Source organism: Empidonax traillii, unplaced genomic scaffold (genome assembly GCF_003031625.1).
Source record: "Empidonax traillii isolate 1590-97213 ecotype Southwest subspecies unplaced genomic scaffold, ASM303162v1 scaffold244:size1524873, whole genome shotgun sequence".
NCBI lineage: Eukaryota > Metazoa > Chordata > Aves > Passeriformes > Tyrannidae > Empidonax > Empidonax traillii.
The window spans coordinates 918,353-936,787 of record NW_020955437.1 but is presented as its reverse complement, the minus strand read 5'-3'; the positions used below and the strand labels follow the sequence as shown (position 1 = coordinate 936,787).

General features: G+C 38.2%; 1 protein-coding gene across 1 annotated transcript in view; it reads right to left on the bottom strand.

Moving 5' to 3' along the window:
- Positions 1 to 3,375: 3,375 nt before the first annotated feature.
- The window catches only part of COL4A1 (collagen type IV alpha 1 chain), a 122,418-nt gene continuing 107,358 nt past the window's right edge, over positions 3,376 to 18,435 (bottom strand). The window contains exons 44-52 of the mRNA XM_027888692.1: positions 18,141 to 18,213; positions 17,366 to 17,437; positions 15,811 to 15,939; positions 14,296 to 14,394; positions 13,935 to 14,147; positions 12,275 to 12,452; positions 8,779 to 8,893; positions 7,977 to 8,149; positions 3,376 to 6,369 (exon numbers count right to left, since the gene is read on the bottom strand). Of these exons, the coding sequence (XP_027744493.1) occupies positions 6,288 to 6,369; positions 7,977 to 8,149; positions 8,779 to 8,893; positions 12,275 to 12,452; positions 13,935 to 14,147; positions 14,296 to 14,394; positions 15,811 to 15,939; positions 17,366 to 17,437; positions 18,141 to 18,213 (1,134 nt within the window). The 3' untranslated portion in view covers positions 3,376 to 6,287. The remainder of the gene's footprint in view (positions 6,370 to 7,976; positions 8,150 to 8,778; positions 8,894 to 12,274; positions 12,453 to 13,934; positions 14,148 to 14,295; positions 14,395 to 15,810; positions 15,940 to 17,365; positions 17,438 to 18,140; positions 18,214 to 18,435) is intronic.

Genomic DNA, 18,435 nt, shown 5'->3' with positions numbered 1-18,435 from the left:
CTGCCACATGATGAGTTAATATTTGATTAGACAGTGCTGTATCTATGACACCTGTTCACCAGGGAGACTAGGCCAACAACTGATGTAATCTACCTTATTATATACTTAATGATAGAGGAGAAGTGCTGCTTTTTCAGCTTCCCACGTCTGCTTTTCATTTCCTCTCCTACACATTCCTGAGGGGTCATGTTCAGTACTTTGCAAGAGCAAACAAACAACTACAAATTTTCTCTCTCTCATTCTCTCTCTCTCTGATTCTGTGCAATTTGCGTGAAAATGAGAAGAAAAAGTTTAAAATTTTCCACTGTACTGTGTTTCTGGAAAGAAAACTGCTCCTTGCAAATAGTTTTTCATATACCTGTGTTGGCTAGATTTCTCTGATTACAATAGATCACAACAGAAAATACAAAAAAAATGCTTGGTACTAAAGCTACGTGGAAGAGACCATATTTTTTACTGGTGGTTCATGCACTTGGCCATTGATTTCAGATCCTCTTCGCAATTGTCTTCTCAAGACAACTTTGCCCTTTGACTAATAGGATCCACTCAATATTTTAGGTCAGTTCTCTGAAAAAGAGTGGCCCTTTGTGCCACCTTGCAGAGCTCCAAAGCACCTCATCTGAACATTCTCTCTGTTGTTTGTACCCATGATTCCCAGGATACAGTGCGTCCCTCTGGGAAATGTGCTTCTGGTTTGCACTGCTAGCAATCACAGTAATCTTTGTAATCTGAATACAATTCTTATTTCAAATGTGCAAGGTTGTGTTCAGGAGACTCTACTCAGCCAGTGAAATTTCTGTGGTTTTCTCAACTCAGCCTTCACAACTTCTGTAGCTTTCCTGTAAAGAAATCCCCATCTCTTCAAGGAATCCCTGCAATTCCCACATAACTATAGATGATTACAACATTTTTTAATATAAAAAAATATATAGAAAAAATATATAGCATATATTGCCCTTCTTACCCTAACTGTTCTTATAATGTGAATTTATAATCTACAGAATATTTTCTCAAATTTCTATTTTCAATTTTTTCTTCCCATTTTAAAGAGGTCATCTTCCCCTGAAGTAAGAAAGATTTGCCTTTGAACAGAGGGGAGCTGCAGTGTAATATTTTCCTTTTCTCTTTTTCTTTTCTTTTTTCTTTTCTTTTCTTTTCTTTTCTTTTCTTTTCTTTTCTTTTCTTTTCTTTTCTTTTCTTTTCTTTCTTTTCTTTTCTTTTCTTTTCTTTTCTTTTCTTTTCTTTTCTTTTCTTTTCTTTTCTTTTCTTTTCTTTTCTTTTCTTTTCTTTTCTTTTCTTTTCTTTTCTTTTCTTTTCTTTTCTTTTCTTTTCTTTTCTTTTCTTTTCTTTGGAATAGGAAGGCTGAGAATGAGTCAGGGTGTGTCTATCAGGGTCCTGGGCTAGGTCTTTTTCTCAGTTCAGGGACAATGCTAAAAGGCCTGGATAGGCTTTGAACAGAGACAGCTGACAGTTCCCAATTGATCAAGGGTGGTCAAAAAATCTGTGAAAGAGTTGTAGTCAGTCTATGTGGAAATGAGAGCAAACAGTAATTTTGTTTGTAGACGTGACTGTTGAGCTTCAAAAGTCTTCATTCACTTCTGTCTGGTACTCACCTTCTTACTGGTCAGAGTTCCCACAGACACACCAACACATCCATGCTGGGGAAACAGGTGGTGGACCTCAATGTAACTATAAAATAATGCACACTGAGACTGCACTGGGAATCAGTGTTTGAGCATCACAGCTCATGTGGGGATTCCCAGATACATTTCTGAAACACAAACAATTCTCGACATGGGATTCATGTGACTGCCTTTTGAGTCCCTATGATTTTGCTGACACTTTGATCACATCTCACAAACAAGTTCATGTCCAAAATTAGGCTGGAAAAAATGCTGCTATAATTATTTAGAGGAAATAGGAAGACGAGAACATCTTCCACTGCCAGCTACTATGCCCACAAAGATAACAAAAGCTTTGGCAGAAGATAACACCAGGCATGTTCTAGCACTCTCCACTTTGAACCTCTTCCAGGAACTGATGGTGAGAAATAAGCACTGTGGTGCAAGACTGAGAGGTATGTTCTAGAGAAAACACACCATGAGTTACACTGGTCTAAAAGCTGTGCACAGGGAAGAACACAAAGGTCTGATCAATGCTCTTTAGACTGTTTTACAAGGGCTTTCTCCCCTGCCCAGGCTGTTTCACATGCTTATTTACTACAGTGTAAATCATACTTCATGGAGTTGAGAGGACAAATGAAGCCTGGCACAGTTCTGCAGGAATCTAACCTGTTTTCTTAGGCAAGACAGGAGTTGACAGAGCATCAAATGATCGTGTTTCATCTATAACTTTCACTCTGTCAAGTCTTCTGTCCTCTGCACGCCAATTATTATAAATAGAGCTGACTGCATATAGCCAGAGGAAAATAAAGGCAGCTCTCTAACATATGTAAAAGACTCAGAGATTTGTAAATCTTTTGAATGTTTACACTCTGTTCTCTTTGGTTTGAAGACAAGAAAAAGCTGGAAAGGAATGCATCTTTTCAAATCAACATCAAAATGTAAGTAAGAATATGAGCTCAGAGTATCATCCTCTTAGAGTGGGAGCTGAAGAGAGAATGTAGTGTCAATAAGCGTGGCTGGGTGAAATATTTTTAGAATAGGATGCATTCCTGAGTTCATGAGAAGTAGTAGTGATTTATCCTCCCACAGGTATTAACACCTCAAGCTTATTGTTTGCTAGCAAGAAATAGACAAAACTCCCACACCCCTCTCTTTGCATTTTTTTGGAAGGACTTTCCTCTGGCCCTGTGTTTTACATGTTCATGCTCCATCCCGTGTAGTTAGTGCAGATTATTCAAGATTTGTAAAACGTGAAAGGTAGGAAAGGAATTCTCAAAAAATCATGCAGCTTTACAATTTCAGTCGTGAAAAGGTATGGTTTCAATACAACCACTTTTCTGGGAGACTAGTATGGGGATATTGTTCTCAGGAGGCCTATTTCACAGAAAAAAGTGTGTTTCATCAAGGAAGTTATCACTATGAAATAGAAAAAAACATATAAAGTGAATGTACATGTATCAGAAAAGATACACAGGCTAAGAGATAATTTGTTTCAAAATATATACTGGGTAATTTCATTATATTCCAGTTTTATTTTGCACTAAGTATTGAATTATTTTTTTTTAACTGAAAACTGCTTCATTCCTATTCCAAAAGGAAAACTGGTGGTGACTAGAACATGTCAGTATAGAGATGGAGACTTGGAAAAATAATCATTTAGCCAAATGTCAGTGGATTAGAGACCAAGGTGGTTTCGTTAGTGTAAAGTTGTCAGTCCCAATGTTGCTACAAAGAGAGTGAGGGCACCACCTGCTGTTTCAGAAATGTATTTATTTGGGTGATGACAGCGACTCTTCAAGTACTGTACTCAAAAACTAAGTAAGCTGTACTTCTTTAGGAAAGCTTCCTCCTGAAACTGAAGCTTATGCAAGACGATTTAAATAACTAATGTGTTTTCAGTTGCCTGTTCACACAACAAACTGTATTGCAGCCACAACGCTGGTCATAGATGACTGAATATGGGAATAATCAGAGATTTCTGAAAGAAAGGATGTATTTCACACTTCTCTTCCGCTGTAGTACATAAGCTCTTCCTCACCAAGGGCGTCAAAATTTAGCTTTCACACATTTTCAGTATATCTGACTGGTAGAAGTAGCATCTTTAGCATGACAATGGTTTAGGTCATTTTATGAGCTGGAGGTTATGGAGTAAATAATTACTACCGCATAAGTAAGACATTAATCTGCAGTTCAAGCAGTTTTTGAAAATTTTGAAAGGAACTGGTTTCCAAATATTCCCAGTTGAGAAGACAAGGATTCATACACACCCAGCTACAGTACAGTAGTCTCTTCATTAGCAACAGGAATTGTATTCTTATGCACAGATGTGATTTAAACATGCATGAAGGACTTCATAAACTCAGCTGTCTGGCAGAGACAATTTGACAGTAGCAGATTAAATCCCTAGCTGATCAGGAGATAAACTGTAGGTTGTGATTACAAAGTTAGAGTAGCAGTTTGGATCCTCTGAGTTAGCGAAGACTGAATGTCTCCTTAATTCTTCCTAGATGCCACAAGGAGTCACCTTATAGTCTTCTCTTCTTCTGAATATGAAGTGGCACTTTGGATGATTAGACATAATCAGACTTACAGTTTATAGGTTGGTAAGGGATTTTAAGAGGAATGGTCATTTATAAATAAAACGATCAACCGCTAAAACTTCCATGAGAGTTAAGAATCATTGCTAAAGGAAATGGCCAATTTCCATATAAAGGCCTTCAGCCATTTGGTCAGAGAATGTCTTTAAGGATTTTAAGTGAAAGCAAGTTCAAAGCAGCAGCAGCAGCTGCAGTCTCAGCAGATTACAAATTTTGGAAAACAATACAAAATATTAACAAATTGTGTGATTTTGCCAAGGAAGATGACAGCATGGCCCACTTCCTCTTCAACCAGAACCAAAATTCACATTGCCCACTTACAAGCAAAATTATATAAGATATTTTAATTTTTATCCTGTATACTTAATTTCTGATTTGTTCATGAAAAATTCAAGGGAAGAGTGAAAAAAGTGTATAACTTGATTAGTGCCCATGAGCTAGGATGAAGTTAGCAGATTTCTGTAATGTCTTTACATCAAACATATTTCAGTAATAGATGCTTAACTCATGGTTCATCTAATAGTATAAGTTCTTACAAGGTAATACCAGAGGTGTCAGTATGGTGTCCCCTTTAGAAGATGCTTTGTACATCTGAAAGATGTGCAAAACAAAAATCATCTATGATTGCATCAAGCTTGTGCATTTATTTGTGGCTTATTAAAAATTAATTCACTGTTGTAAATGAATGATCATAACAAATTAGTAAAAACTTCTTCTTTTCTTCTGTTTTTTTTTTTTTTTTTTACACAAATAGTTTTATTACAAACTTGTTTTCTTAAGAAATACACATGTAAGAAATTACACAAAGGCCTTGGCATTTGCAAAAAACTTTTGGTATTTTCATGGTAATAGTCTATAAAACATCTTTGGACACAAACGTGCTCAAACAATGGTATCATTGCATAGAAATTCTTTAGAAATATTTCTGAGGCCACTTTGAAGAATTTTTTTGGCACAGTATTAACAAAATAAAGGCCTTATACTTTTCAAAATCAAGTCATTCAGTGTGTGAGTAGTGTTTAAAACCCTGAAAAATATTAAATACAGAATAAAGACTATAAGCTCAAAGCAGGATTTACTATAATAAACACAAATAGCTATTAACCTGGGTTCAGCCTCTGCAACTTCAGCATTGAAATGGCCTATGTAAAATGAACACTTCACATCATATTTTGGCATTTAACATCTAATTCATGAAACTAAAAAGAAGAAAACTTTTGTAAGCTTTTTTTTTGAAATTATAAACTCAGAGCTTGATTTGCCTAATGGTTTGTATCTATATAAATTACTAAATATTTATATATAATTTTTTCTTGACCATTGCTGTATCATTCTTTATTCCACAGGAAAGTTTGTTCTATTGCATAAAGAAGCTGCATAGTACCAACATAGCAGAAACACTTGCCTATCTGGGAAGCCAATTTGGCAATCTCTTCCAGATGTAGTCTTATTAAAACTGACAGCACTAAAGACTACAAACAGAAGCAAAGGTTTGCAGGATGGCACTCTATGTTGTGAAAAGATGGTTACATTTTACTTAACCACAGTCTGTAATCCCAAACCTCTTTTTTACATTAGTATTGCTCTGTACAGGAACAATAAGTACATACCCGAGAGTCTGGAATTTTAAGACACCTAGATAACGGTAACAACAAACTTATCTGGGGAAGAAAAATGAATCTAAATATATAATACAAGAATGAGAAATGGGGGTCAAACAGTATAAGGCAGAACTGCATACCTCCTAGCACCTTTGCATTTTTTTCTGGATAAATGCTGACTTTTTATTCTATCAGTGCATTGCATTTATATAAAAAATACATATACTTTGATCAAAAGTGCCACTTGGCATGTCAACATTTGAAGCTTATCTTTGTTGTCTCTTTTCTTCTTTAGCAAGGACAGGGCCAGTAAAGCAGTGTGTGTTAGTTATGCAAGTTCCTAAAAGGCACTTTACTGTTTTCATATTGGACAACAATGAGGTACATATGATATATGTCTAGGCTTCATTGCTGTTAAACGAATAGCACCATATTGTGTGAAATTAGTTGAAATTCAAAAGTCATTATGTTTTTCTCATACAGACTTGACAACGGCTAACATTTGAGCGTAGATCCCCTGCTTTCAGAGTTGAGGGAGTCGGTTTCCTATTAAAAAGAAATAAATGAGAACACCCATTAGCAATTGTTGATACAAAGAGACAGTTTTCAACTTTATAACTGACAACACAAACTTTGAATGCAGCCAAGTGTCTCTTCAAGATGTGTTGAGTCAAAAAGGGGTTCCTAAGTTCTCCAGTGTGTAATCACTTCCAAGTTTGGTCACGAACTATGATGAGATTAGTTTTAAATATCACCCACTTGCAGTTACTTTAGAATTCAGTTCTGTCATGAGGAAGAACATTTTCTCAACCAGAAAACACTATCTGTTAAAGCAGCAGTTTGAAAACATGGTAGAATTTGTGTAGTAAAATAAAAGTGGGCAAAGAAGCTGAAGACATTTGACTGTTCATGATTTTCTGCTAACTCTTGTGACTTTACGGAAAAATGAAAAGCCAGCAAAGGAACTTATGTGATGTCATATAGACAGAGAAACCAAAGCCTCTAGTTTTCAATCTATCATAAAGTATCTCCTAGCAACTGGAAATACAACATTTTCCGACAAAAGTGTGCTTACATCTAATGCCTGTCATTAAAAAAGATTACGAATTTACAGGAAATTCCAGAGTATTTGTGAATTATGATAGCAGGGCAGGTCCCCTGATCTGGGGTTATTTTATGAATCTAAGGTACAGTTTGTAGTCAGAAAAGGGTATGAAGTTGAGAGGTCTCTGGGAAGGACTCAATGAAGACAAACAACTGTAGTGCTGACTCCTCCAAATTTTCTTCTGACCAGCTTTTCTATTTCCTAGGGAGCCAGTGCTTATCCCAGTAATGGGTGTTTTCAGTAGTTTTTCTGATTGATGAGATTATCACAGTCCCAGTGATAATCAGTCCCAGTGTTCAATTTTTCTACCTATTGAGTTGACAATTACCTGATAAACAAACAGTGAAAACTGGCTGAACAATTTGCTTCATTCTGACTGAGACAGGCTAAGCAGATCTAAAAGATGCTAAGAGATGAAGGGTACCAGGAGCAGCAGTTGGGACTGTGGTGGAAGAGAGTGCTTGCCTGCACTCCAGAGAGATGTCTGCTGAACAATTAAGCTATGCTAAAATATTAATAAAATTCATATAGAGCAAATTAGACTGTGTTGAAAAATACATATGTGCAGGAGAACAGAACAAAGCCTACTACCACTGGCTGCATTTTATTCAAACATACTTCCTCTCACACTAGAGAAAGGTAAATAATTGTTCCACTCACTTAGTTCAACACCTGTACTAATTTCAAGTGATTCTATTATATGTTAACATCCACTACAGGAAAATGTTTAATTTCAATCAATATGTCAGCCTATCCTAGTTACCCCTTCGTGAACACAATCAAGCATAGTAGAATTGCGAACATTGTTATATTATTTCAAAAAGCAAAATACAGAATACAAATGACACAGTATGAACATTAACTGATGATAGATTCCCCCAAAAGCTATTAATTTTTTTTTCTGTTACGAAAATAATTAACTACATATACTAACCAGGCTGGATGACAGCCAGTACTTGAACCTGTATAACATTTAAACAATACTTCTTTTATTCAGTGACAAGGCTCGACTGAGTCTCAAAGACTGATAAATAAATCATGAACTTACTTGAACATCTCATTCCTCTCTATAGTGGCAAGCCAGAAGCTGTAAGCATTTGCATAATAATTGCAGGTGCCCCGGCCATGGCATTCAATGAAGGGAGCACTTCGAAACTCCTCTAGGCAGGAACCAGGAGACGCCAGGGCCTGGCCAGAGCCCTCTGCACCAGCACTGGTGTGCTAGAAAAATGCAAAAGCATTGATCAGAGAGGGACCCTTCACCTCCTCTGCTACAACATCTACGAACTCTCTTGCACAAATATTTCTTCATACTTCTCTCCTTGTCCTCTCTTGTGTCCAACTGCTGTTTTGTTTCTCAGCTCAAGGATAAGTAAGAAAGTGGAGCTGAAGGGCTCCAGAGGTGGCACTGGGTTGTCTCACTTAGCAGCAGCACAACACATCAGCAACATCAGCTTCAGGGCAGTCATATGCACAGAAATCCTTCAGGACTGACAGTAGGACATAAGTTATCTCTATGTAAGCAGCAGGCCAGGGTCAGCTCTTGGCCCAAAAGGCATAAGGACTGGTACAGTTTGTTTTGGAATAGCTTAACCCAATTACCACCCCACATCACAGTGGCCTCTCTCCCACTGCAAACTGCTAGCAACTCTGGGTCCATGCTGTTTCTCAGACCTTGCCTGGGAAAATGGTCAGATTCTTTTTAAAGTCATCAGAAAGGGTCGCGGTCTAATGCCCTCATAAGGTCTGAAGTGACATAGTCGGATATTAATTTTCCCAAAGCAGGAGTGTAGATCAAATGCCTGAGGAAAGTGCTTTCCTCAGCTCAGAGTATGGCCCAGTGCACTTACCATGACAAAGGAGTAACCAATCCAAAGTGAACTCCAGCCTTCAGGACACGGTGGTATTTGAATTGTTTGACTGTGAACGGCTATTACCATGGCAGGAGCTTCACACACAGAGCATCTAAAAAGACCAAGATATGAATGAGCTGCATGCACTTAAGGATTAATACTTCTTTATTCACAAGTTACTTTCTTTAAGGAATCATGAAATAGAAAATGTCACGATCAAAAACTAAATAAAATCACAAGGTTTTATTTAGAAAAACAGTCAACTGGTTCTTTTTTTTCTTTTTTTTCATTAATTTTTAATTTCTCTCTGTGATGGTTTGGACTTGGCTCCCTGCCAAGTGCCCAACCCCCCAGTAGCAGCCCCTCTCTTCTTCCCTTTCTACTTTCCCCAGGGCAAAGGAAAAAAAAATTATGCAAATTGAAGAACCCGAAAATCAAGCTAGTTATATAAAAAAAATATATTTTATGTATATTACAGTTAAGATGCTTTGTACCCCCCGAAGGAATAGGAAAAGGGGAAAAAGGGACAAAAGGAAACAAAAAGGGACACAATAGATATGCGCAATTAAACCTGAGAACTAGTAAAATAACTAGTAAAACAAATCTCACCATATCTCTTAGAAAGAAATAGGATTGACATACACACGGCCAGCACTCTCCAAGCCTCCACGTGGCAGGTCAGTGGATGCTGCAGGCCTCAGCCTTAGATAAGCGAGACCAACGCAGGGACCCACTGTTCCCGAACTTCGGCGGAAGAGAAGAAGAACGAAGGTTTCTCTTCCCTTCTTATTTATACCACGATTTACGTAAAAACCGTATGGAATACTGGGAACACTGCCCCTTCATTGGTTACAAACTGGTAACCAGGGAAGGCCTAGATTAAAACCACCACACTCCCTTACTTAGAGACAGTTTAACAATCAAGTCTTATTCCTATTAGCCTTCCTATGAGCAAAGAACAAAAGACCTCTCATCTAAATATTTACATGTCTTTGTCCTTTCCTAGTCCCATTTGTACTGTAGTTTCTAAGAGTGTTCAATGTCATGAACATGGGAGGCAAATAGCCAAACATCGTAACTCAGTAAGTATCACTTAAAAGTGGTCTACTGTGATCAGAAATGAGTGAGTAACAGCAATTCATCATCCTACAAACAGCTCGGAGGGACTTTGAGAGAAAAAGTCACTTCTCTGGAAAACGTCTTCCAAAGGTAACCACTGCTAATCTAATTTAATGCAGATTCTTCCCCATGCATTTTCCTTGGAAGTAGTTTTTATTTACATTTGTGCTCTTTAGATGCAGAAAGAGATTTCTAGCAAAGTAACTTGAACAAGGAACTTCAAAGCAATTCTTCAGAAAGCCATGCAGCACCATTTCTTTTACTTTAGACAAATTCACTGTGTCTCAAAACTGCTAGGCTAGTGAATAATCCAATCATCAATCATGCCTTCACATGAGAATCATAAAAAAATATGAGTTAGGCTAGAAATTTTAATATGTGGGCTAGTAATAAGGAATTTGGTAGATCATAATCTTGTACAACTCCTCAACTGGCTATTGTAGTTAGCAACTATGAAAATCATTCAAAACTAAACAGTTTAATTCCTCTTATCAGAGCAATGAAACCAAGTGCAAACTAGATTAAGTTGAATTCTGGAAAGTTCACAGCAGCAAAGGAATTCAGAATGAAAGCCTTCTATTTCTGCCTTCTGATGACTGCTTTCATACCTACTGCCTTCATCTTTAGTGCAGAAGCAAGACAGTTATTTTAAGAAACACATCAATGAAAGAGTAAGTTAAAAGAAGGAATGTAAAGCTGCCTCTATTCTTGGAGCTCTGCTTTGCTTCAAGAGGTTTCTGGTATTTCAGTAGAAGGCCTTACATGAAAAGAAGTCCCATGACCCAAGGCAGCAAGGGACACTTCCACACATTTTCAACTTTAGAACTGGGAAAACTGTTGGTTGAAAGGCCTCAACTAATAAAATTAATTGAAAGAACAGTGTTTCAGGTTCTTTGCTGGTTTGTTTTGTTTGGTTTTGTTTTTTTCAAAAGATGTATTACAGTATGTCATTTGCTAAAAACACACACATACATGCATACATATATATATATACACATACACATTTTTATGGTGCAAAAGCTACTCTATAGGCATAATATAAGATAAAACATGGGTGGGTACCTTCTCAAGCAAGAGTTTTGAAAGTGATTGTTAAAGGCTATTTTGGGTGCGTAATATGGGATGGCATAAAAGGCACATGAATTTAAGAAGCTGGTCACTTAATCTTTTTTAACATTCAAGCCCCTTTCATTCACACGCAATTAACAACTGAAAATGTACCAACAAAAGCTATAGGCTCTCTTGAGAATGTTGTCCTCAATCTGCCACTCATTTTCAAGACACACAAATTTCTTTGGCACTAAACCAAAAATAAGAGTGCGTAGTACAACTGCAGACACAAGATGAATTCCACTATGCAAAATAAGTATCAAATGTTTTGCAGTTGAGCCATACAGGTTTTAGAACATATCAAGATGTCAAGGCTACAACCCACTGAGGATTTAGATTGTCTTTTCTCTTCGACGGTATATACAGACTGGAGAAAACATTACCAGGAATCTCCACTCCCATTCACTATACATGACTGGAGTAGGGAACAGCAAAAGCTGCTACAGATTAGAAGCAATGATAGGAATTATGGTAATACCTATATCTAATGATTATTACTTAAGCTCTATGTTGGAGATTCCACTGTCAGATCCACATCTAACAACAGTGGTACAGTTTACTACACTTTTGCTCACAACTCTGCCTTCAGCATTGGGCATATTAGGCCAGTAGAGTTTTAACTAGTAGCCTTAAAATTTAAAATGGACCAAAAGTTCAACATGTTGGATTGATGCAGAACGGATATGCCTGATATGAGTGCCACTCTTTATGCTAGTTGAGAATCTGGAATTATTAAAAAAAAATGATTGATTCTGCAATTGTTTCCCTTAATTCAGACAATAAAGGCTGTATTCAAGCAGAATGTCCAAAACAATGGAAGCAGCCTGGCAGTCTACTGTATGATAAATAATGTTACCATTTTCAAACAAAAGGAAACTGAGCCCTAAAAAGCTTCTAGCTATGGCTGGTCAAAAAATAAAAGTGTTTTGGACAAGAATTGTGAAGAAATTCAAAAATTTTTCTCCTTCAGTGTACATCATAGCTTTTGAAAGACAACGTTTCTAAGTAAATCTTTTCATATCAATTATACTCAAAATCGACTACTCTATTTGTTTAGGTTTCCCCTAAAACGGACTTATTTTTGATCAAAGTCTAAACAGAAAACATGAACATTTTGAAACATTTCATCAAAGGAACTCAAACTTTAAATTTAAAGGAAGTAAATAAAAATATACAGATAAAAAGCCTTTTCCAGAAAAATAGAGTACCCTACACTTTTTCACAGGCTTCTTCACTTTATAAATACAGCAAGCTGAAACCTTACCTGCTGATGAATGGTCTGATATTATCACCAGTGATAGGAGCCATATTCATTGGCATGGGTTCAGGAGTTGACAGCCAGTAGGAATAGTCATTTCTTGATGCAAAATTACAAACGTTGTTGATATTGCAGAATAAGAAAGGCATGGTACTGAATTTACGAAGACAGCTTCCTGCTGTGCCTGCAATGTTAAGGGAAAGGTTACTTATTAACACAGTTTTGTCAAACCGTCGCCAACCACCAAACAATTATTTCCAGGAGCAGCTATAAAAAGCAGAGGACACTTGCTCTGGAGGGCTCAGTTCTCTCAGAGGAAGTGACTTCTCTTAGCTCCGTGAGGAAGGAATAGGGCAAGGCAAAGAGTAGTCTGGTCTTGCTTGTAGAATTATGGAATACATTAGGTTGGAATAGTCCTCTAGAAGTCTATCCTAATCCCCTGCCAGTTAGATCAGGTTGATTGGGTCCAGGATCAGCTGAGTTTTGAGTATGTCCAAAGACAGAGATTCAACAACTTCTCTGAGGTCCTGTTCCAATGGCTGTCCACCAGCATTGTAAAAATGCATTTATTTATCTTTTACTGAAAAGTACCTCATACTTGTGTTCATTGCCTCTTTTGTCACTGAGCCCCTCTGAGAAGAGCTTGACTCCCATCTCCTCTACCCCCCTGTAGACAGCTGTAAACTTCAATAAAGGTCTGCCCCCAAACACCTGTTAAGGTTGAGCAAACCCAGTTCCATCAGGCTGTCCAGACCCCACTAGCCATTTCAGTAGCTAGCTGTTGTATTCACTGTAGTATATTAACATCTTCCTCGTTCTGCAATGCCCAAGTCTGGGCCAGCTCTGTCTCACAACAGCCAAAAAGAGGAAAAGAATCACTTCTCTCCATCTGCATTTTTTACCAGCATAATCCAGTAGGTTGAGCAGTGGGGAATGGGCAAGGGCACCCTACTAAATCATGTTCAGTGTTGCTCACCAGGCCTACCAGGTCTTTTTCTGCAAAGCAGGTCATGAGAAATCTGCATTGCTACTACTGGAAGTAGCAGCCAGTCCTCAGTCTGTTCTGTTGCACTAGGTTATTTCATTCCAGGTGCACCATTTTGCCTTTATTTGCCTTTATTGAACAACTTGAGACTGTTCTCAGCCCTTTTCTCTACTTTGGCCAGGTCTCTTTGAAAGGCAGTTGTGCACAACGGGGGATCAACCATTCCTTCCAACCTGGCATTACCAACAAACAGGCTAAGAGTACGTTCTATCCCATCACCACGTTATGAATAAAGTCATTAAACATTGGCCCAGTACTAATTCCTGAGAGACATCACTAATCAACAGCCACCACTCAGACTTCATACATCTGCTCACCTGAAGCTGATGGACCCACAAATTTTCCACTCACCTTATCTACTTAGGCAGCCCATATCTCACTAATGTGACTTCAAAGATACTAGGGATGACCATGTCAAAGGCTTTGATAAAGACTTTCTTAAATAAACTGACACTGTTTCTACTATACACCAAACCATTTCTTGTACCAAACTGGAAGGCATAATAAAGCACCATCTAGCCAAGAGTAATTACACAGATTTGTTCAAGACAGTTCTACAAATGAAAGAAATATTTGGTTTATATTGAATTCTAATTGAATTCTAATTTGGTCTCTACTTACCCAGATCTTGGCCATGTGCTCTTTCATTGCCTTGCACATAAAGCAAGGAGTAGCCATGGTAAATCAGCCTTGTTCCAAATGGACACGATGGTTCTTCAATGGTTTGACTGTGTCTGGTAACAAGGAAGCCGTGAGCAACAGAAGGTGCACCTGGTGGGCCCATAGCCCCAGGCAAGCCGTCAGGGCCTGGTGGACCAGGGAATCCTCTGGGCCCTACAATACAGAGAGTCTTCTTATATTTCTACAGACAGTAGTACTCTACCTACATAACTAAAGAAGTGAAGTTAGATACATTCACAGCTAATCTCATATATTATTTTTCAGTTAAGAAATCAAGTCCTCGAAGAATTCCTGGGCTTACCTGGGGGACCGTAAGGACCAATTTCTCCTTTTTGCCCAGGCTGACCATCAAACCCTGGACTACCAGGTGGTCCAGGCACACCTGAGGGTCCTGTCACTCCTGTTGAAAAAGAAAAAAAAAGGAATAATTATTACTGGATATGATTTCATGTTAGTTCTGAGGTTTTTGCTTTTAATACAGTACAGCACAAGTACATGTCAGCATAAACTTAAGTCATGAAGACTCAGTGCATTTGGTTCAATATCTAGGTCACATAAGAGGGTTACTGCAGGCAAAGTGATTATAGTAGAGAAGACCAGAGAAGTAAGGAGAGGGTGTGCTTCTAAGATGACTAGTATTTGCCTGGAATGAAAAGAAAGAGCAGCAGTCTCTTCTCTCTCTGCTTATCATACGACTCAATCAAAAATAGGCCATAAAAAAGGTCATGAAGAGTGGGAAAATTGGTATCCTCTTAGTTTCTTTCAAACAGGTTTTCAGACACATACTATGTCTTCCCTTTATGAATTTTTAGGGATGCTTTGAGTCCTACATTAACTCAGTCATTCTGACTTCAGGAAAAAGAAGTTAACACTATCATCACCACAGCAACATTTCTGCAACCCATCAGAAGCTTTAGATATTCACACCTCTCCTTTACCTGATCACTCAAAAAATAATATTTTATGTATTGAATTGACTACAAGTGAATAGTGACAGATCCCATACAAGCAAATCCCTGCTATGCTCAATCACTGAAATTATGCCATAGCTGTCTCCTAAAGGACAGCAGCCGCACAGTTGCAACCCCACCTTCAAGAGCAAACTTCCATATCTACTATATTAACTAGAAAGAAGATATGCATTATATTCCACTGTCATTCCCCATCATCTTACCATAAATCAATCATGAAAAAAAGCCTTCCCTTAGAATCTTAACACTTCTGAGCTCCCAGTCTTTATGTCCTGTCATTCCGGGGGACACGTGTCCTTGTGCCAGGATTTAATTTGTCTTACCCTTTGCTCTATTCTATTATTTTCTAATGTGTTTAACTTTTGCATTTCACCTACTCTTTATAAAAATTGCAATTAACGGACTAAAATAAGAAATCTAGGACCATGGAAAAAGTTTTCTCAGGAAGCACTTTCTGCTCCAGAATCAAGTGTGTTTCCTCACACTTGTCTCCTCTCAGAGACACACAGTAATTAAGTTTGGATTCAACACTGAAGACAGCAGATAGCCTAACAAATACATTCTGAGGAAAAGGTGAACAGAACATTTCAAGCCATTCTGCTTACTGCTAATCCCAGATACTGATGTGATGACTGCAGAGTGAGAGCCTATAAAAAAATAACTAGGAAGGTATCTGTTTTAGATAAGCTTCAAAAGGGACTCTCTTCCTCATCATTAACACAATTTAAGGGGCTTATAAAAAGCTGAACAATATTATACCAAAAATCATCAGGTGTCTAGCCTACTACTGGTCTATTTTTACATTACTTAAGATGTATGTCTACTGGCAAGTTAGAAACTCTCACCTTGCTGTCCTTTGGGACCTGGAAGTCCTGGGAATCCTTTGAGACCAACTGGTCCTACAGGGCCAGGCAAGCCAGGATCCCCTTTAACAAGCTGGAAAGGACCGGGTGGGCCTGGTGGGCCTTGTAAACCTGTGGAAGTTAACAGAAGAGATCAGCATGTATTAAATATTGTACAATAAACCAAACCAAACCAACAACAGCAAAAAAGCAACTCCCAAAACAATGTTACTTTGTATTGCTGTTTATGTAGTCAAAGACTAGAACCTATAGCTACAAGATATGAATCTGTTCTAGACTTTATTTGTAAATTAAACTGCAAGGCTTCCAGAACAGAAGCCTATGTACACTGGTATCTCTAGCCAAACAGACCTCCCATGGACTGAAATAGCTTTCCAGACCCCAGGCTGCACGGAGTTTTCCCAGCAGTTTGCAAATGGCATGAAGCTGAGTCGTATAGTCAATATGCTGGAGGGAAGGGATGCCACCCAGAGGGACCGTGACAGTCTCGACAAATGAGCCAATGGGAACCTCATGAAGTTCAACAAGGCCAAGTGCAAGGTCCTACACATGGGTTAGGACAACCCCCAAGATCAGTACAGACTGGGGAATGAATGGATGGAAAGCAGCCCTGCAGAGAAGGATTTGGGGACAAAGGTAGATGAAAAATTGGACATGAGCCGGCAATGTTCACTCACAGCCCAGAAAGCCAGTTCAGTTCTGGGCTATGTGAAAAGATGCGTGGCCAGCCACTCAAGGGAGGTAATTCTCCCCCTCTGCTCTGTTCTCGTAAGGCCCCTCCTGGAGTGCTATATATAGTTCTGGGTTTCCCTGAAGGGCATTTACCTTTCAGAGTGGGTCCAGAGGAGGGCGATGAAAATGATCAGAGGGGTGGAACAGATCTACAGAGACAGGCTGAAAGAGTTGGGCTTGTTCAGCCTGGAGAAGAGAAGAGAAGGCCCCAGGAAGACCTCACTGCGGCCTTTCAATATGTAAAAGGGGCTTATAAGAAAGACTGAGAGAGATTTTTTTACCAGGGTCTGGAGTGACAGCACAAGAGGCTTCAGTTTAAAACAGAAAGAGTGTAAATTTAGATTGGACTTAAGGAGGACATTTTTTTATTGTGAGGGTGGTGAGGCATGGGAACAGGTTCCCCAGAGAAGCTACAGATGCTCTATCCCTGAAAGCATTCAAAGCCAGGTTGGATGGGGCTCTGAGCAAGCTGTTCCCATGGCAGATGGATTGGAACTAGATGATCTTTAAAGTTCCCTCTAACACAAACCAGTTTAAGAATCTATAGTTCTAGGATATTATTTAAAGATTCTAATAATGACAATACATCAGTATTCATTTTTCAGAGCAGGAGATAAATACATTCAACTCTCTAACCATTAGTTAAATCTAATCTGATCATTCAGATGATGATACTATGATATCTGGTTTCATGTTCTATCTTTTTACACAGAATAAAAGGGTGAAGGAGATATCAACTGATCCATCACAAATAACCATTTTGCCAACAACATCTGGGAATAAAAAGCAAGTTTTTATACTATACCTTTAGAGCCAGGAAGACCTTGGTCACCTCTCTCACCCTTAAGGCCTGGGAAGCCAGGAGATCCTTTTGGACCTAAAGTAAAAGAAATATTTACATGAAAATTCAGTAATTTCTTGATTTGGAAGGATATGTGCAGAATAATCATGTATGACCCCATGATCCTGTAAAGGATGTGACTTTATTTGCACTAGTACTTTCTAACTCTTTGCAGGAAAACAACAAAAACAACTGCAGTATGTCACCAAAGAAACTATGACTGAAACCAAATTTCTCTTTCTCTCTTACTTCTCTTCAAAACTCTCTTACTTTAATAATAAAATTCTATACATTATAAGCATTATTTTTTTTGTATTACTAACTATATTTTTCACGCACATGTTGTTATCGTGTATATGATGCTGTCAGTAGCAGCAATATAGTCAACAGGGGAGGCATACTGAGTCCATGTTTCCTCATATATAATTATTACATTTGCCTCCTCAATTCTCAAGAAAATCCTGAAGATTCTTGACTGGTAATATCTAACAACTGATTTTACATCTGCCTTTCAAAGGAAGTGCACATTGAAAATTTACAAAGCAAGAACAGGTACAAGGCAAAAAACCTTGAGAAAATCTCAGTGTTCTTGTATACTTTCTGATGCAGTTTTCAATGTCCTGTTTCAGTACCTTGTAATGTAGAGTCAACATTCTTTGAGCATCTCTTTTGAGAGAGGAAGCATATAAAAGAAACATTTTTGCATACTTTTTAGGAGTATGGTAAGTTTTCTTCTCACCTGGAACACCTGGAACTCCTGGAGGTCCAAGATCACCCTTTGGACCCGTATCTCCTGGTAAACCAGGACTACCCTGCATAAAAGAAAATGTGAAGTATAGTTATCCTACACTATTATGATATGACTCTCAAATAGGCTGTCTATTTTTGGAAACCTATAAAAACCATAATATGAAGAAAACATTAAGGAATGGTTATTCTCTCCCATGTTTAGATGAGATTCCTCTCCTAAAGGAACAAGTGTGACACCTTGTTCTTATTAAACTATCTTTTGCCTTACCAAGATACCAGATCAG